The sequence below is a fragment of the Colius striatus genome, chromosome 2 (genome assembly GCF_028858725.1).
Source record: "Colius striatus isolate bColStr4 chromosome 2, bColStr4.1.hap1, whole genome shotgun sequence".
Taxonomy (NCBI): Eukaryota; Metazoa; Chordata; class Aves; order Coliiformes; family Coliidae; genus Colius; species Colius striatus.
The window spans coordinates 105,279,626-105,300,323 of NC_084760.1; the positions used below are offsets into that span (position 1 = coordinate 105,279,626).

The window sequence follows — 20,698 nt, forward strand, 5'->3', positions numbered from 1 at the left end:
TGTAAAAGATCCCCTTTCTGAAGACGGTTATTTGAGTGATCCTGCATTTGGCTCCACCACTCCACCACCTGACTTGGTGCTGCAGCTTTTAAGACCTTTCTGAGCACTTTATAGAGGTGCATAAGCATGAAACATGCTGAAGTTAAGCTGCAGTGTAAATGCTTACTAAGGCTGTGTGTTTCAGCTCTGTGTAGGAACGGCAGGTAGCAGAAGGCAACAGAATCAGTTCAGCAGGTGTGAGGAAGCCCCGTGGGTGAGTAGGGGAATTCCTTTCACCCCGCAGCAGCCTCTCCCTCCAGCCAGAAGGCTCAGGCAAAGCTGTCTTTGTGCTGAACAGAGCTGAAACTCTTGCCGCACAGCCCTCATGTGCTTGCTGCCTTGTGGGATCTCTCTGACATAGGGATGAAGTGCAGGCAACCCCTGCTGATGGGATTTACACGAGGATGGGACTGGCTTGTGCAAGTCAGCCCTGGAGCAGCAAACCAGGTTTCTGGTGCTACCACATTGACACCTTGTGGTGGGCTTGGCCGTCGTGTTTCTTAAAAGTACATTCTTGTGCATGTCTTGCAGATGTCAATTGCTGGATGTTTCCTAGAGGCATTCCACTTGGCTGTTTCAACTTTTTCTTTCAACAGCTCGACTTGAGCTCCCTTGGACAAATACAAACATTAGAACATCAAAGAGCAAAGTGATGTCTGACCTAAAGTGATGTCTCTCAAATACCATCCCCAGTTGCATATCAATATCATAAAAGAATGAACAGGAATAACCACTGGAGACTCTTTTTTCTACTTTTCTACTAATCTAGAACTCGGATTCTCTGCCTCTTTTTTCACAGTGTTACTTTGAAATCAGCTTCAACTGGTACTCCTTTTCTTCACTCTTCTTCAAGGTTTAAATATGACCTATGTAACCTAAGAAAGATGATGTAAAGGTTTAAAGATCTCCCATCTGCTTCTTTAAGTGAAGCCAGGGCTCCTAACCCACCACGTCTTACATTATGTTAGGAGCAAAAGACCGTGCAGATGCTGGAGTTCTTCTCCAAGAATGTCTCCCTGCTGGAAATAACATTTTTACAAGCTTCTGTATTCCCTTCAGTCTTTCCCTAACAGGACCTCCTGTTGGGAGACCTCAGTGTTTCTCATTCCAATGATAGTTTTGAGTAACTTTTATAATTGTCTGCCAGTGGCTGTGTATTTTTTAGCAACACCAACAACCCGTGGGCAAGTTTGCTTCCTTGCTCAAAGTTTCTTTAGCACGGCTTTTGGAGTAGTAATGGGATAGACTGCAGCCTTTGCCAGGCTATTGTGGCATTTATGCTTTTGGTTTCCCTGGAGCTACGGGAAGGGGATTTATTTCTGAAGTGCATTTTACCATTTATCATTTCATGGGATTCCCCTGTGCTTCTCCTGCTACCTTCTTCTCCCCTTGGCCAGTGTTGGTTGCTCTTTGGTGCTGTTAGGCTGTTCTCACCTCTCTGCAGCTCTTCTGCTGACAATGCGAGGGAGAATGTTATTCCTGCAGTAAAACTAGGTCCACTCTGGAAACCAGACGGTGACAGTAACTTTGTCTTGCCTTTGTGTTCAGCATTGTAGCTCATTCAGTTACTACAGTTAATACTGCTGCCTATTTAGCTGTTTTCTTAGGTGCTTTTGAATCTGGGGGGGGGGATCTTATTTACAAATATCTAAAGGGTGGATGTCAGGAGGTTGGGACATCCCTTTTTTCTATAGTAGCTAGCAACAGGACAAGGGGTAATGGGATGAAGCTGGAACACAAAAAGTTCCACTTAAATGTAAGAAAAACTATTTCACTGTTCAGGTGAGGGAGCCCTGGCACAGGCTGCCCAGAGCGGTTGTGGAAGCTCCTTCCTTGGATGTCTTCAAGACCCACCTGGACATGTTCCTATGTGACCTGATCTAGGTGACCCTGCTTGTGCAGGGGCGTTGGACTAGATGATGCTAGATCACACTAGCATCCCACCTGACACTTAGAGAAGAGAAAGCTGTAGAAGGCCAGCACAAGCACCTGTGAATGTGACTTACTTTGCCTCTCTTTCTGTCCCCAAAGAAGCTTTTCCTAGGAAGACTGCTTTAAGATTCAATAGGAAAATAGCCTGAGCATATGGGATCTCTGCAGGCTAAAGGTATCTCTGTCATGGTTTTAACAAAGAAAACCAAACAGCATTTAAAAAAGGAAAAAAGAAGGAAGAAATGGAGGACAGAAAAAAGGATCCCCTAAATAGCCCTTCAGCTGGAGGGCAGTGAAGGGAGGACGGCACACTATCTGGGCTTGAGAGGCAGAAGTATGTGGTACAAAAAGGGAGGAGGTAAGCACCTGGTATGGGGAGGGAGCATGAGTTTGGACTGGCAGTGGGTGGGAGTGTGGTTTTGCAGAGGTAGAAGGAGAGGACTTGAGAAGGGTAAGTGTTTTGTAGCCCGTGACCCACTCCATAAACAGTGGGGTGGAAATCCCGAGCCCAGAGAAACAGGAGGGGGAAAAAAAGTGTAAAAAAATTAGGTAAGCTGAGGAAATCGTGTGACACAGGGGAAAGCCAAGGAGGAAGGGCTGGTGGTTCGGTTATAATGAAGCAATTCTGCTGCTGCTGTTCATTGGCAGAGGCAAGTTGTCTAATTTCCTTACTGCTTTCAAAGGCCTGCCAGCCCTGCAGGGGTCCTAATACAAAAAGTCCTAACTTTCTGGCTTGCTGCCTTGCATGTGCTGTCCCCACAAATTGCTGTGTTCATAGCTTTGCTCCGTTTTTATCTCTATTTTGATTGTATTTGCCAGGTCAGCACATCAGTACATCTTACTAAAGAGTTTCTCCAAGCCTGCTGCAAGATTTCAAGGCAGTGAGCCCAACTCAAGGAGGAGAAGGGACATCTCTTCACTACAGACCGCAAGTAATAACGAACCCTTAGCAGTGCAAATGACAAGCAGGGTTGTAATATGAAACTGCACTTCTCAAGAGTTCAAAGCATCCCAGTCCCGCCAGCACAGAGGAGGTAAATGGTCCAACCAGCAGTATTGTGTGGCTGTGAGTGAATGCAGAGCAGACGTACCCTGAGGCACAGAAGCAAAGGGCTGGTGGTGGCAGAGGGAATGAGTTATGGCTTCAGGAGCAAGCTGTAGTGTTCGGGCTCCTGCACTGGGGAAGGTCCGTGCAAAAGGTGGAAGATAATCTCTGAATTGTTATCTTAGAGAGATGTATGTAAAGTACCTGTGTCCAATGCAGGAGTCTGTCTGTTAAAGGCTTTCAACAGAGGCTTTGGGGTTTTGTTGACAAGTGTTTGATACAGAGCAAAGTTATTACCTACTTCACAGACCATCTTATGGCATTAATTTTTACAATAGGTAAGGTCACCAAATTAGTAGACTTGTCATCAGCTTTCTGTGAGGTATGAATGTCTGTATTTAAGAAGAGGTGGGAGGGAGTTACTGTGAGCTGCCCAGGACCCCACTGGGTGCAGAGGACCACCCTCTTTCTCCCTTTTCATGCTGAGGAGCTGTTGCAGGGGTGACTTCCACTCAAGACTTTCAGTGAAATGTTTGTATCTGGTTTCACTAGCTCCTCACAAAGGAGAGTGCCTGTGACTTCCTGACTTTCTGGGAAAGGGTGAGAGCACAGAAATGAAGAGGTTTATCTGTCTTTTTTCTTTTAATCTTAAAATCAACTTGGCAACTCCATATATCTCCCTTAGGAAAGCAGCCTGTCTCTTGGGGGATTGCTCACACTGCTTTCAGCTTCTTCTAAAAGAGCCTTGACAACCAAAAAGCAACGAACATCAAGGACTTTCTGAGCCTGTTGGGATTTATGGATTCATTTTCAACTTGGCAGTGAGAGCTGGACTCAAATGCCTCTCAGCAGAGATACCAAATAGCAACAGCCTCCTATTCTGCCTGTGCAAAAGCTGCCGCCTCCTTTCTGTTGGCAGCCCCTTCCTTTACCTCAGGAGCTGACCAAGCCAAAAAAGAAATCCTCCTGTCTTGGAAAGTGTAAAAGACTCTGCAGCAGAAACTCCTGAGTCCCAGATGCTTGTGCTGTGGTGAAATAATGAAACGATCTGTGCTTTCCGTGGGCTCTTGGCCAGCAGTATAGCTGCTCTCAAGCAGGCAGTGACACAGCACTGCTGCTGAGCTGCCCTTCGAACAAAAGCTCCATGAGAAAAAGAAACCCCTCTGGTGAGCTGAAGAGCCAAGAGAAATCAAGTTCTGTTTAGCACCAAAGTCTGATTTATTTTCTCAGACACTTTCTCAGCAGAATGCACATTCTGTGTATTTTACTGAAAGATTCCCCAGTAAATAAGACAGAAATGAAAGAAAAATAAGTTATTAAACACTAAGACAGTGTTCTGAGCAACAACCAAATTCCTGTGCATCCTCAAAGGCAAAAGAGAGCTTATGCACACCTCTCCAGCAAGCTGAGGGCACTGTATAAAGGCAAGGTACCAATTCTCCTATAGATTTTAAATACTTTCTGTTATGAAATACTTAACATACATCCCAGATGCACAGTTATATCCTGCTCCATTGCTCTGTGTGTGTTTTCTGAATGCTGTCGTCTGGGACTGGCTCTGCTTGGGTATGTGGAAGGTATTTTTGCGCCCCACATCTTGCTTTCTCTGCGAGGGGATAGATGTGTCAAGCAGTGGTTGGGAAAGCTGCCGTGCAGGTCGTTAGGGAAGCCAAAGAGCTTGGCCTTGCACAGGCACAATCCAGGCATTTAATCCGTGAGCTGTCTCGGGTTGCTTCACTCTGGTGTGTGGTGTATTTCAGCGCAACTGACGTGGGCCGTAGGACTCGAGTACTTCTCAAAGCATTTCACAGGACATTTATTCCATGGTTTTGTTTTGATGTCATTTCTAATTTTGATGTAATGTGCAGTGGGTAAACTTATAAGCCATTCTGGTGATCCAGTTATATAGAATTTCTATAATCAGTGGAAAATTCATGGCATATGGAAAAAAAACTGTGAAGATAAATCTTATCTCCACACTCCAAATTAGAATTTCTTGGAGCCAACCACATGGCCATAAGAGATTGAACTGATACAGTCTACTTACTTATTTCCTCATGATTCTTTAAATACCATCATAAAAAAAAAGAAGGTGCTGATGGTTTCCAGAGAGAAACAGGTAGAACTATCACCACTTTCAAAGACTGCATAATGTGATAATGTCACTAAAGATAAGTCGCTACTCTTCAGCTATCTTTTTGAAAGCAAGAGAACTCAAAGCTGTCAGTGAGGTCCATGTTTCATTCTTGCCTGGGACCAACTTCACTGATTGCACTTCAGAGAAGAACCAGAGATACCGCAGGGTCAGAGTCTCTAAATCCCACATTAATGCTGGACTTGATGAAGCCTCTCAGTACTAAGAGGAATGGAAAAAAATTTAAGGACATTATTCATAACAAAGTGTTCTAGATGACTATTTTATAATGTGTTTAAAGCAGTTCTAAAACATGTCATACTGACATACTTAAACTTTGGTATAATGCCAAAAAAACCCCTTCAGGATCAGCCTTAATATTTGAATTGAAGAATTCAGTGGAATAATGCAGCTTTACAGCTTACTTAAAATCAAACCTGTCCCAACAGAACACAATTTACATGTTTATAATTGTAAGTTAGTCAGCTGTATAATTGTGTTGACACCAGGGTAGGGTTTTCTTAACTAACATCCCCAAAGGCCTCAGTCCACATCAGGACTTACACTTAGGATGATAACTTCCCTGATTTGACTTTCAGTATGTGTGATCGCTGAGAAATGCACCTGGAGCTCCCTTCAAGTGCTCTTGTGCACCTCCAGCACCTCTGCTAGTGACACTATGTGTTCACAGCATTGGTTTATAAATACCAGCTGTGTCTTTGAAAGCTTGTTAGGCCAGGGCTAGACCTGTGTCAGGCAATAGTAACATGGAGCCAAAGATGTCTTCTAGCAGAGAGCACAGCCCTGTGTTAGGGGAAATTGGCCAAGTTACTTGTTATGCTAGCTGAGCAATATGGGAGGTCATGGGAGTCTGGGGAGGGCCCTTTACTAGGGACCATGGAGCACAGCTTCTTTGATGGGAGCTGAACAATAGGTTATGACTTTAGAAACATGTCTAGTGTTTCAGGGCATTAATGAAGACCTATGCCATGCTGAACCCAGCCAGCAGTGAAGTTGAAATGCTGACAGCCCAGGTATCCTGAGCTCTCCCATTCCATTCCATGGGAGGTGAAGGAGAGCTCACTTCAGTGAATGGCAACCTTTGCCTTGACACCCTGTGCAACATAGATTTATGCTCCTGGAACTGCTCTAACCTTTGCCCTAAAGCGCTTTAACACACTTAGTTAAGCCTCAGTTAAGCATCTTTTTGCCCCAGGACTTGTGCTTGTTGGGAAAGACTCGATCAGGAAGCTTCATAAGTTTCTGTGCCTTTGAATCAGTAAAGTCAAGCTGGCAGCGTCCTTGATATCAGGGTACAAAGTCATGGCATGGTTCACCTCGCTGTAAGGGAAAAGAGCGCATAGCTCCTTGTAGATGTTTGCTTGATGGGCTGAGGGTGGCTTTGCAGCTGGGCTGGGCCAATAGTCACTGTAAAAGGCATTGGCGTAAGGGTGGGCTTTCTGGAAGAGGCCCAGTCCATCACTGGAGTCTACGAGCAAAGGTGGCTGCAGGGGCTGGCTGGGGAAATGCTGCTGCAGGTGCTGCTCGCTGTACAAGTGTCGTGGGTCAGGGGGAAGAGCTGCAGACTGCGCCAAAACACGGTGCTGAGGCTCCGGGGCCTGTTTGTGCTGAGCACCCTCAGGAAGATGCCAGAGGCCCGTCTGTCCGGCCCAGGGCACACCGTAGGCCTCCTGGGGCTGGCAGGGCTCTGGGCAAAGCGGGAGCACCGCCGGCTGGAAAGGGCTTCGTGGGGAGCTGGGGAGCTCCAGCCTGGGAGGTGGAAGGAGCGGGTACGGGCTGCGCCTGAGGTCAGAGCAGCCCTGAGGGCCATCCGGCACCTCTCCGTCCTGCGTGGTACGTATGGACCAGCTGTAGCCGTAGGTGCCGTCCCCGAGGGATAGGGCTGACATCTGCTCCAGGAGGGGCTGGTTTGGCGGTGGCTCTGGCTGTATGGACTGCTGGTGCAGTCCTAGGTGAGGGCCAGGGCCGGTGCTGGCAGCCCAGGCCCGGTGTGGCTCTGGGTAGCAGGAAGCCTCTGCAACGCCGCCACGGCCTTCTCGCAGCATCTCCGCACAGGCACCATGGGGCGCGGGCTCCCCACCAGGCCGGAACGGCGAGCCGCTACGCTGCTTCTCCTCCTCTCTCCCCAGGCTTAGCGGGACCTTTATTTTGGCCCTGAGCTCGTCAGCGACTGAGAGCTGAGCTTGATGTGGTCTCTCAGGGTGGTAAAATTTGCATTTATTGCCGTAGGTGCACTTTTTACCTGAAAGAAGCGAAAGTCCAGGTTGTCGTTAGCACTCCTCCCCAGCACAATGCACTTGCACAGGTAGGGTGAGGACAAACAGCAAAGAGGGGAAGCGCTGTTTTCCACTTCAGTACTTTTGACCCCAGATTTAAATATTGCTGGCTTAAATAGCAGAGTGACACAGCAGGGAGAGGAAGTTTCTGCTATTTTGGAAGTGTCTGACTTTCATTTATCTTATGGTTGCTGGATGTAGTGGCCTGGGAGAGCTACTGCTACAAAGAGTTGCTTTTAAAAACAGTAGAGATTAGCCTCTGGGAAACATGCACGTTACTGTAGAGCTGTTGGAAGGGGAAGTGTTTGGATAGCCTTTCCCAAGTTCTAGAGAGCAAGTTCACTCTGCAAATGAAAAGTGGATCAGCCATGATGGGGGTCAGCCACGATGCCTGGTCTGGGTGATGTGTGCAGGCAAGGATGGAGGTGCTAGAAACCACTGCTGCCTTTACTGAGGCTGAAGACACTAAAGCTTCAGTGAGAGGAAGAGGAAAAAAGGCATCACAGGTTTGAGCAGTCCTGATGCAAGTCCCTACCGCTCAAAGCAGGGCAGCACATGGCAATGGTGCTTGCCCTTAGCTGAAGGAAAGGGCCTCTGGGAAGCAAGGGGCAGGAGGAAGAGGGGTGGCAGTTCACAGCATAGGGAGATACCCACCGTAGGGGCAAGGCTGCCATTTTGGTTCAGGAAGCACTGGTTTTTTGCTGAGGAAGTTATTAAGAGTGGGTCCATGCCGGCCTAATGGATCATCAGGAGGCATAAATCTGAAAAAAGGAAAAAGTCATGGAGTAACAAAAACCCCTCAAGCTTTTGGAGCTAAAGTGCCATTACAGCTTTGAGCACAGAACTTTGTAATCATTTACCAACCACAGTGCCCTCCTGCCTGCCAAGACAACAATGCTTCAGCTTCCTGTAGGTGTTGATATTTTCCCAATACCATAAAACAACTGCCAAGGGAGGGCAGCTTGGTGAGGCTCTGACCAGCCTGCAACCTTCAATACAAAGGCAGCACAGCAGCACTGTGATCCTCACCATCAGCTCCCTTCTACAGCAAACTCACTTATCTCTCTTACTAAATGGAGAATGATGATTTAAAAGGAGAATGACGATTTAAAAGCCAGCAGTTAATTCTGAGCTGACCATGCACATGGTGTGATTTAAAAAAGTCCAGCCTTTTTCAAAGATTTGGTAAAGGCTTCCTGCTGCAAGGCCTACAAAACACTCAGGTAAAACTGATTGTTTCTTTTTCTATGCCACTACTTGAATGTGACGTTTCAGGAAGAAAACTAATTAGTATCTCTGAATTCATTTCCAAACAAACCTGCATGGTGCCCGCCTGTAGAGCAATTCTCTGTCAGATGAAGGGAGTCACAGGCAAGAGGGTGAAGGAGGCACTTAGGCAATTTGGTTATCCATATAATGGGACTGAAACCTCCAACTTTAGGCCGTCATTTTAGAGAGGTTCCCAAAGGTCTTGCTGAATTAAAAATCCTGCCAGCCAGACAGCCTCCTCTAATAGATTTAATTCTATTTCTTGTAGGAAACAGAAATTAAAAGATGTCAAGCCTTGGTTTAACGTCCCATTTTGGATTGGAAAGAAGTAAAGCTGGTCACTAATGCTGCCATTCCAATAGGAAAGTTTATTGAGAAAGTTCATGGGGGGTTTATGACCAAAGCTGAGGGAGCAGGAACTAAAGACATGAGAGAAGAAAAGTTGCTGTAAGTACCTTTCAGTGAAAAAGGCTGCTGGTGGGAGGTGCCTTGGTGTTGGAGCTGACTTGGCCCGTAACATTTTCTTTCAAGATGGTTTAACAACAACTGTCTCTTACCTGTTACTGACAAAAGAGTACATGAGTAGCCGCTGCTCAATAAACCACTTCCATTCGGGATTTTCATTCTGGAGATCCCGGTAATGGTCATTGGAAACGATGACTCCGTCCCTCTCATAAGCAACTTTCACTATATAGCGGTCATCGTAGCACACCACCCTCTTGCCTTTCACCTTCCGGGACGGTGTGTACACGAGGATGGATTGCTTTTCCAGCTCCTCAAGAATGTGCTGATCTGGTGGAGTGGTTGGCAGAAATAGAAAGGGGGGGGAAAGGGATCAAAAAAGATGAATTAGTTCATTAGTAAGGACTATGTGCCAATTGTGTGCTAGAAACATACAGTGCTTCAGCACTTCAGGCAACTCACAGGGCTGTGATATTCAGATGCACTGATAAATGGTGGTTATTTGGCAACTAGAAAATGAGGTCTTTACAAGATCATCTACTTGTAAAATCTGAGATACCTTTTTTTGATTGTTTTGCTTTCTAAGTTCTTACCCGTAAAAGGGTGGCTTGAGTTCTACACCTGAGGCATACTGAACTCCTGTAGTGCCCTTTTTACCTTGCTAGATGGCTCATGATCAGCTCTGTATGAGCTTTGCTTAGAGACAAAATGTGCCTGATTAAATAAACAGATACACTTCCTTTGCTGCTCTTGAGGTCACTCTGACTTCTCATCATTCCTGCTATGCAGAAAGGCATATCGCCATCCGCCTCATCTGCAGGTGCCAAGTTGCTGGCACAAATCTGACAGATCTATTTCCATACAGAATGAATCTTTCCACCATCCATGAACTCCAGCTCATGCATTTCTTTCTCCTGGAAGAGGAATCCAGGTAGCTTCTGTACCAGGGTAACAGATAACAGTCCCAGAGTAGCAAACATTTCTGATGCTGTCTGCAAGGTCGTCCTGTCTCCTGGCTGGTCTTGAAAGCTCTGCGGACCCATTGTGAGCTGACAATCTCATCCTTTAACTAACTTAGCTGCCAGCAACTTGTGCTTGTGAAGCAAAGCAGTGAAACAAAGCCATGTAAGTAGTTTTAGCTGCTAGTCAGGAGCATGCAGCAATACATTCACAACTAATTTAAGTGATGGAAAGCTGATTACACGACTTGCCCTGTGCTCATCTTTACAGGGCAAAACTGCACAGGACTCTTCACACCCCCTGTCTCCAAACTGCACCTTATGGCTGACAAATGATGTCCAGGACAGTGACCTACCTGCGATGGGACTGTCTTGTCGAGGGGGCTCCTTTCTCCAGAGTGGGACAAAAACCTTGATGTATGTGTGTCCTCTCTCTCGAAACCAATCCACTGCCAGCTGGATCCCCCAGCAGGAGAATACCTCTTTGTTTCCATGACTGTAAAAAGAACAAAAAACCAACCTGGCAGGGTGTTCTGGTTGAACAAATCCAAACACCTCCTCCAGCAAAACCAGAAACTTGATATCTGAAGCAGTCTGGATACTTAAAAACAGAGATATCCTATTCCCCATTTCTGTGAGTTGCCTGCTACCCGAGCCTGTTGCTTCCATCCATATCTGGATGGACTTGGGTCCTAAAGTACCAGCAAGATCTTAGGCTGTCAGGCCCTTCATGTGCCTTGGCTATTACTGATTTGAGGAGTGAGAGTTTCTTACAGCACAAGCAGAAAGCCACGAGACTCTCTTATGAGAAACTAAATGTGGGAATTTCTTTCTGTGGTAAGAGCGACGTTCAGGCTTTTAATGTCTGAAGCGGCTGCAACTGTGCCTGCAGGTCATTCAGCTGCTGATCTCTTTTGGAAGCAGGAGTCAACTAAACTGTAAGAGGCAGAGTGGAAATAGAGAGACCCTAACCCAGGACACCAGAAAATGGACAAGACTTCAGTGGAAAGCGCCATGGGCACCTCAGGCCTACGTTTGTCTTGCCCTAGTTGTGGATTTTGTCTTCATTGCACAGAGAAATAGAAGAGCCCTAGGACTGGCCTGTGAAGGATGCAGGCAAGGCAGGTCCTGAAGAATTGTCAATATTCAACACGAGACACAGAAAATGACCTTGAGAGAAACAATGAGGGGTGAGATCCGTTCCTAAGTTTCCCTCCCTCCATTTAAAGTTCTTACTGCTCATCATTCGCTTATCTAAAATCTGACTACAGTGTAATGAACATGTAAAGGAAGGTGATTTGTTAACTATCTCTGCACAAGGAAACAAAAATAAACTCTACACAAAGTCCTAAAATGTATTAACACCCCCACAGTATCTACAGAAGTCTCATGTTTGTACTTCAAGCTTGATGGATAGTATCCCCCTACTCTTGCTCAGGCTTTTAGCTCTGCATATGTACTTGTGGATCACTCTCTGTGACTACACCTACCTGCAGTAACAGACCAGTCAAAGACAACACCACAGTCCTAAACGCCTCTCCCCGCACCAGCCCCCAGGAATTCATCTCTGGGTTCTGCCTCATTATCAAAGCTCTGTTTTACACCTAATAGAAGTTTCAGTGCTGAAATAGTGACCACACATGAAAACCAGTACTATTTGGAGGAAGAAACGTGGTTGTTTATTGATAGATAACCAGGCAACAGGAAGTCTTAAAAAGCCCTCACCAATAATAAACAGTCTGCAGTACTCTAATCTCACGTATCTAATCTCCAGTCTAAAACAGCTGGTTTGTTTGGTTTAAAAGGATAGGATCTACAGGTGTAAAGTCACCTGGACAGGTCAGGTGATTTTTTTTTCAGATGAGTAAGTGCCTTTAAGAGGAAGTCTGGATACATCTTTAACACCACAGCCCTAAGGCAGTGCAGCGACAGCCTATTTAACATAGACTATGCCTATATATTACCTTGTCTGTGTTTGTTAGGAAAGTAGTTCTAGACGCACTCAAGCATGAGTGGTTTGGCAAAAAGACCAAGCAGAACAAGAAGAGGCACCTGAGATTGTTTCTCAATTTTATCACTTAATCCATCTGCTGCTGCATCGCTACAGCCAAAGTTGAGGAACGTGTATACACTTTCCTCGTGTATACACAGGTAGTGTATACACGATACAATAGTGTGTACACAGGTGATGCACTGCAGCCTCCACACAACCAAACACCAGTGTTCCCTGTGCAATGGAGAAAAGGATTTAAAACTTTACATTCTCCCTGAGTGGTGAATTTGTGTTGCCTGACAACAGATTTCCTACTGTCAGTCAATAGTTATTGTCTGTGGACAATAACTATTTGTTGTAACAGTCCCACCTGTCTCCCTCCTCCCAGCAAGAGGGGACGTTACACTGGAGTCACAGATCAGCAGGGCACATCTCTCAGAAACTGAAGCAGCAGTTTGGCCCACCTGTGACTCTTGTAATTAATCCATGATTAGCACACAGTAATTCCTTTTTAAATTGCTCAGTTCTAATCTCTTTGAGCTTTGAGCTAAACTCCCCCTGTCCACTTCCCATGGGCAGGCTGGCAGACAGGTGAGTTTCTCATTACACCCGATGGAAGCACAAAGTGTGCTGAGATGCCTGGCTTGAGAGACTAGCTGAAGGCAAGGTTATTTTCTACTTGGCTTCTACAGATAGTCTGATTGGTGACTGGAGACCACCAGACACTCACTTTATTACCCTAAGGCACATCCTCTGGAATACATTGCACCCCACAATGGATCCTCAGTGCCAACTCTGAAATGCTCCAGACACACCAGGCCTAAGATAGAACTACAAATGCTCAAGATACTCTTTCTTCATACAGGCAACTGCCTCTCCAAGCTTCAACTTTTTGACAGCTTCAATCCAAAACTACTGCTTCTCCTGCACTTGGACACTTGTCGGTGTTGATGGGGAAGTTTTCCCAGCAAGGAAACCAAACATCCCCTTTCCCTGAGTCCTGAAAACAGCCCTTCTCCGTTTGACAGCAGCAAACCAGAGAAATTAAACCAAGGACACTGAAAGCCCTCACCAAGCCTGTCCCGTTAGACAAAGTAGATGCCATTGAGCAGCACTCTGAGAGGCACCCAGGAGAGGAAAGCAGCTCCTTCCAGGCCGCGTCGGTTCAGTGTGAACCAAACTGACAAATAATAGTCTTCTCCATCATCCAAGTAGTCTTTATCAAGACAGAGGCTGGGGGGTGTCTGAGATGAGCTGTAAACCTGTTACTTTTCTGAAACTCAAAAGTACATCACATGCCTCTACTTTCTTTTAGGTGAAAAGACAAGGGATCAGAACACCCACCTTCAATAATCAGGGAATCAAAGTCCTTACAGTTGGAAAAAACCTTTAAGACTATCGAGTCCAACCACTCAGTCTAGCAAGCAAACACCTCTTGGATTCACATTTTTTAAATTATTCTACAAAAGTATTTGAATTTTACATGCCAGAGGCACCTGTGGCCTCCTGGCAACCCCTTTAGGCGGGCATGTGGTCTAGGGAAGCAAAACCACATGCTAACTCAAGCCACCTCCTGCACACACCTGTAATGAGTTTTGTTTTAAATAATCTCCATCTAGCAAGCTCCCGTGCATGGGCTGGCACAGAGGGATCACCTCAGAGCTTTCCCAGAGCACTCCAAGCTCAAAACACATCCCATCTCACTAGCCAGCAACCTGCTCTGGGCCTCCTGATCAGTGGCAAGGGTGCACCTTCCTTCCACCGTCTTGGAAACAACAATGCTCTCTGATTTGTCTGCCTCTGCCTGCTCTAGAAAAGCCCAGGTAAACTTGGGTGGCCAAGGCTGTGCCAGAAGAATGGAGCATGTGACCAGTCTCTGGTAGCATTGTCCCTAAAACCGTAGAAGGCAACACAGCTCAGCTGCTCTGCCTGAGTGGGTGCTCATTTCTTTTGCAGAGGGGTAAGAAGGACACCCTAAGGAGGACCCAGGGTAAAAATGCAAATTAGGGCAGGAGATCGTAACAGCTGGCTACTGAGCTCATGGCCCAGCCAGGGCTACGAGGTTTTGTTCTTTTGTATAGTTCTTACTCCTCGTGAGCTGCCCTGACAGAGGAACCCCTCGTTTTTGGATGCCACTTCTCTCTTCATCCAGGAGATGGCATAATTTGCTTAGTCGCCAATGGCTTTGGGTCTGCTTGTCCACTTTGCCCTCTGACCAGAGGGGATGTGATCTCATCTCACCTCACACCAAAGATAACCAAAGGAGGAAGACTTCCTCTGCCCTGTCTCAACCTGCTGGGATGGGCTTGGCCCTGATGAGTGGGCAGGAAAGTTAACAGGGGAAAGAGATAGATAGCCAGTGCATCCTGGACTCTGGCTGTTCAAATTGCCCAGGTAAACAGAGGCCAACACACTCCTGTCTTTGGACTTCCCATCCACATGGACATGACAGGCTCCCCATCAATAAGAGTGCTTTCACGGTGTCAGGACACTGCCTAGGAAATGGCATTTGCCAGGAGGGGTTGCTATGACATTTCCCAGAAACAGAACCAATTAAGGAGTAAATTAGACTATTGAGCACAAGTCAACTACAAATTCCCTGATATTTCCATAAAAACAAAGCCAAACTAAAAAAAACAACAAAAATACACAAGTCAGGAATGCTGCTGGGCTTTACTTGCCAGCCAAATAGTACAACTGTGATGTTATTGGGAACCACAGTCACTTGTCTTTCTTTTCCCTCTTCTTCTTAGGGTGGTTAGGTTGTTCTCTCTATCTATTAATCTGTTGTTGTTGTTCTGGAAAACACCTCAGCATATAAGGTTAGAAATTCTAGGTACTCATTTGAAAAGGCAAGGAAACATCAATGGTGAACCAAAAGTCAAGGAGCTGCTGAATCAGACTGCTATAAAGAGCCGTGGTTAGCTAGCTGCTGGCTAACAAAAGGTCAACAGGCAAGGTGAGACAGTGATTTCATTTGGCTTGAGAATTTATGGGCACAAAGGCAGCAGGGCCCAAGAAGCTGCACCTCAGGCAAGAAATGGGAGTAAGCAGTGATTCCTACATTAGTTATCAAAGCCATCAACACACCTCTCGCCTAAAGAAAAACCCCTTTGGGAAACAGAGCTTACCTCATTGCAACATTGCTGCCATCAATCACAATGGGTCTCAAATAGTCGGAGGAATCGCTTTCGTCCTCTCCAAGCCAGCTCAACGGTGCTGCAGTGCTACAGGATCCACGGGCAACAAGTTTGAGCGGGGAAGGCTGAGCCCGGCTCTCCAGAGCTTGAGGTTTGCTCCCTATCCGAATCAGCTCTTTCAGCACATCATCCTCCAAGGCCTCTTGGCCCAGGTTCTCCAGCACTTTGCAGATGTCCTGCTTACCGTAGCCCAGCTTGCAGAAAAACTCCAGCTTGCTCTGGCGCACTTCCACCCCCACCGTAGAAACTTGTCTGGAGCGTGGTGGTACTGGTTTGCTAGAAAGTGAACCGGCCAGTGCCATCTCAGCAGGCATTTACGTTCCCTTAAACCCAGTGCTCCCAGCTTTGTCCAAGAGGCAGCAGCTTTAGGGAGGGACAGATCAGAAACAGAAAATGCAAGTGTTAAGAAAAAGAAGTGCAATCTCAGTTCCTTGCTTAGCGCACAGCAAAGAGTTTATCTGATTGGCTGGCTTCTGTCTGAAGAGACTGTCCAGTCTTCTCTCAGCATTAAAGTCCTTTTCTGTTCCACTCTTCTTTATAAAAACACTGGAGTGTCCCGAGCAACGTTTGTCCCTCTCCAGGTGTTATGTCAGCCTTGTGACCCTACTGCAGGAGCTGCGCGAGCCCGTCTGTACCCGGGCACGCTGCATGCGTAACTGTGTTCTTCAGGCTTATCTCACAGGAAATGATACAAAGGACGGTGTAACTGGGGATTTTCTATGTGCTCAGTGTGGTTTGTGAGCCACAAGATACAAATCTGGCAAACGCTGTTGGATGAGCTCAGGTGCCATAGCAACTTCACAACTACAGCAAATTTCATTGAGTGATTTAAGGAAATGTTTGCAAAGTAGCTGCGAACTCTGAACTTTTTTGTATAGCTTTGTCCTTCCTAGTTTGTGTCTACCTGTGCAGACACAGAGGTACCTTACCAAATCCCATCACTCATCTGTTCTGATGGTGCCTGACTTAACTCCTTTTGTGTGATTGGCTGTTTGGTTGAGGACTTTTATAGTCAGAGAAGGAGCTTGTTTAATGAAAGCTGCCGGGGCAGTGGCTGGAAGCAGGCAATCTGAAAAGCACTTTCAATTGCACCTATGTTTATTGTCAAGAGAAACTGGTAATTCAGAAATGAGTGTGCACAAGTAGCAGAAAGCTACTTGAAGCTTCTCCAGAACTGCACTAGTTACACTTCTGGTCTACCCAGTAAATGAAGGTCATGGGCAGCACAGGCAGGCACACTCAGAGCTGCTTCAGCCCAATAGTGTGGGCACAGAGAAGGACATCCATAGTGACTACTCATCCATTGAGCCAAACATCTGCCTGAAGGCAGCTCCTCCCCGAGGCATTAACAGCCCCAGGACTGTGGGAAATAAATCTGCATTGGATTCAGTTAATTTGAAACTGAATAGCTCAGCAGGAAAGATTGATAACTAGTTAGAACCCCACCTAATACGACTTTGACCTTTAGTTTTCTAAGTAGTCTTAAAACTTTCAGGTGTTCTTCTATGGAAGAAACCTGGCACTGTTAGAAGAGCCAAACAGCATCAGTAAAATAAAATATACCTTCAGTATGTTGTATACATCAGGCAAAAGCATTTACCCTGTGTAGTTTTTCCATCTAAACCAAAGCATTACTTACTTCTTTTAGCCAAAGGACTTGACTGGTTTTCCTCACAGTGCAATCCACAAGTGTAACAGCTTTTGTATCTAATCCTTGTTTTTAGCTCATGGACAGAAGTTAAAAAGGTATTTGCCTGCTTTTTCATTCCCAAAATGGTTTCTCAGCTTTGAAACAACTGCTGTTTGAATCGAAATCCATTAACACACCTTTGTCCCCAAATGCAGCTAACACTTATTTTACTAAAATGAAATGAAAAGTTTCAGATGCTATCTGTCCTCAAGTTGAAAAGAAAATATGTAATACACACTGTAGTAGCCATCACTGTTATTTTTAAAACCTGGACTTTTAACTTATCTGATGGGTTCGGTTTTTTTTTTAATATCAGAGCAATTTCCCACATTGTGTGTATGTTTGGTCTGGATTTCAATTGGAAAGCAGGTTCAATTCAACCCTCCAGAACTTTACCAGCCAGCTTTCCAGCTGCAGAGGCCACGTCCACCTGGCAGCCCCAGAAGCCCCAGCACACATGGGGACGTGCTGGCTGATGGCTGCTCCCCACGGCACTTTTCCAGCCCGTTCCAGGAAGCCCTATGCCCATGGCCCATGTCTGAGCACTCTGCACCCTGGCACACAGAGGCAGCACTTGCAAGGCTTGGCCCTTATCATCAAATCATAGAACAGCAGGGGTTGGAAAGGACCTTTAGAGATCATCTAGTCCAACCCCCTTGCCAAAGCAGGCCTTCTCTACACCCTCCAAGCCAGGGCAACACATGTAGAGCACCGAGCTCCAGGTTCCTCCCTTGGTGGGAAGCAGTTTCAGCCATCAGCAGCAACACGCTAGTTCTGCAAAGTTTACCACTGGATTCCTGCAGCAGCATGGCCAAATATTAAGAACAAATAACGTTGTGGCTGCAGGGTTGTCACCACAGAGAAAACAAGCTCAAAACCCTGAGATAAAAGCCTTAGTCACAGCCAAAACTGAGGTCACCCTTCTAAAGAAAGAATGAAAAGATAATAAAATCACCAGCTTATAGTTTAGCAAACAGTAGCGTGCCCAGGTCCAACACGTCAGTTAGTTGCTTATAACCAGCACAAAAACATATGACAAGAGGAGAAATTGTGCATCACAAGAGTCCAGCTTTTGCTATCAGAGATAAAGAGGTTGTGAAATCCCAGTTATCAACTTTATGACCTTTGTTTTCAAACTACTTAAGATTTCCTCCTACTTTTATTCCCCTCACCTCAGCAGACTGTTGGGATATTGCTTTTGTTTTTCCCTCCACTGAGAACTGAGGTCTTCTCATTTCCCATCTAAATTTATTGACAGACAACCATGTGCTCATTCTATGTTCTTAGCTTAAAAACACATACTTGGTGTCATGCCCCACCCTCTTGTCCACCCCAGAGGCTTTGGTCATGTTTCCAAAATTCTATTTTAATCTTAACATTTTGGCTATTTTTTTAAAAGTACTTTTGACCAAAAGATTGAGACACCTGCCAAGGCCTTCTGGGTTTGTTTTTTTTTTTCCAAATTAGCAAATAGTGGTTAGAATATAATCACTCCTTTGTACAAAAATTTCAAATTCCTCATCTTGAATGATTTTCAAGAATAATTTTTGTCTAGCCCTTCCCTAAGGTGTTTGTCCCACTTGGGCTCAGTGAGAGCAGGACCAGGTGTGCCACAGGCATATGTTTAAGCAGCCCCTCCAGCTGCCTCAGGCCATAGAACCACAATAAGGACCAGCTTGACTCACAGGGAGCCGAGGTTCCTCAAAGCCGCCACCAAAGCTCTGTCCTGCCTGAGTATGAGCTGAAGGAGCAGGGTCCCAACTGGGCCTGGTGCTGGCCAAGGCAGAGAAGGTTTGGGTCTTCTCCAACCTAGGTGTGAGTGCTAAGGAACAGCAGGAGCGCAGCAACACCTCCCTAACACCTCAGTGGTCCCCCTCTTCTTGCTCCTCTCTCCCTGAGAGTCACACTGCAAACCACCTCAGCCTGCCAGCCCATTTAAGCCCTTCAGTGAGCTGTTGCTCTGCACTCAATAAAACGAGACTTTTCTCAGTCACAAACTAGAGGTGGGTGTAGACTTAGGAACAGGACCACTCACTCATTCATTGTCTTGATGACTAAAAAGATTCGCCTTCCCTGCTGCATGTGCCAAAGAGGATAACAGCAAACACTCTGGAGAGCGAGCTGTGCTCAGAGGCAGCCCCACTTGCTCTGCACCTTACCTGACAGCTGCTCTTTCTGCCTTCCAGCATTATCGTCCCACCATTCCAGAGCCAGAAACTGGATTCAGAGCAGCACCAGGCTCACAAGGAAGTCGTCAGCCTGTCCTTAAAGGCTTTATGGCAACGCTGATGTCAACAAAGAGCAAACAAGTGCAGTGAGCAGGTTAGAGCTCATTCTATAGGAAGGTTTTACTTCCTCATTTGGCTGACTGAGCGCCCATTTCAAGGTACAGGCTGAGAAACTTTCATTTCATGTTTCAAAAGGTTAAAGCAAAAAAAAAAAAGGAGGAAAAAAAAAAAGAGGCTCCCAACACATCTCAGTCCTGAGTCACAGGGAAAGATTAGCCAAACCCACTGGGGCAGGGATCCACAACAAGAAAATGGCATATGAATTCTGGGGCAAGAGAAAAGTTTTCGCCAGGGATGCTTTTACCAAGTGATTTCAGCCTCATTCTGGCAATTTTCTGACCTTCAGGGATATATGGAAAAAAAATGTTTTAAAGATGGAAATTTTGCTTAGCACCTGCTATTGCAAAGCCTCAAACACCTCCACATCTGAGGGAACCTGCTCTGGGACGCTCCAGTCAAATATCAAAACCCAACCCAAACTTGCTAACTTATTGGTGCCTCCATCAAAAGACTATTTCAAAGACATGCAGCCTGTACACAGCAAAGACCGACAGGCACTTCCCCATGGAAACCTGAGGTGTCCTCTGCTTGTTCCTTACTTCGCTGCAAATAAATCCATTTTTAAGCAGCAGGAAGAGTTAGACATTCAAGAAGGGGTTAATGTCTAGGACCCTTTGGATGCTGCAGACAGGGCCATAGAGGGTGGGGGTACCCTGCTGTGGAAGGGGAGCACCTCTGCCACTGTGGTAAAGTGACACAGCAGAGCAGGGCTGCCCTTTCCTGGCCAGAAATTCCTCCTACTTGCGCACTTTGTGGGAGGAAGGAGGGTGACCAAACCCTTTGCAGTGGCATCCTGTTTAATCCAAACACTGGCTGCTGGTAAGCCAGCCTGACCACTGCGTCCCAGCTAGCTCCAGTCAACAGTTATGCCTTTGCATGGCATCCAAAGCTCCCGGGAGCCCTCTGGGACCCAGGCTGCCCTGCTGCTGGGTAAAGCAGTGTCCAGGTAGCCTCAGGATGATAGGGCAGCACGGCACCTGACCTATCCTGCCTCTGGCACAAAAGTTCCTCTGATCCACAAAGGTCTGGCTCAGCAGGTTAGCGGATAGAGAAATAGGAAAGTGTTTCTAAGGTCACAACTACAGAGACATGTTTGTTTTCTCCTGCCTGGAACAGCTGTAAGAGCACAACAGAGTCTGTGATGTCTAATATATCTCATCACAAGACCACCACAGAGCAGTGCTTTTGGAAATAGAAAGTTGCTGCATTATTTATAACCCAGGAAAGCAACAGAGCAAAGCATATGACATTGCACAGTACTGTTTTAAACTTCCACTTCTCAGTAAATTGGGGTTTTTTTTAACTACATACGTAAGAACAAACCAGGGCT

The 20,698-nt window shown here is 46.1% G+C and overlaps 1 protein-coding gene across 1 annotated transcript; it reads right to left on the bottom strand.

The window, feature by feature from the left end:
• Positions 1 to 4,210: 4,210 nt before the first annotated feature.
• ZC3H12D (zinc finger CCCH-type containing 12D) lies at positions 4,211 to 15,970 on the bottom strand. Its single transcript, XM_010206777.2, has 5 exons — positions 15,262 to 15,970; positions 10,494 to 10,633; positions 9,274 to 9,508; positions 8,102 to 8,208; positions 4,211 to 7,413 (listed from the first exon to the last, which is right to left on the bottom strand). The coding sequence occupies exons 1-5, from the start codon at positions 15,642 to 15,644 to the stop codon at positions 6,404 to 6,406; spliced, it is 1,875 nt and encodes a 624-aa protein (XP_010205079.2). The 5' UTR covers positions 15,645 to 15,970; the 3' UTR covers positions 4,211 to 6,403.
• Between the last annotated feature and the right edge of the window lie 4,728 nt (positions 15,971 to 20,698).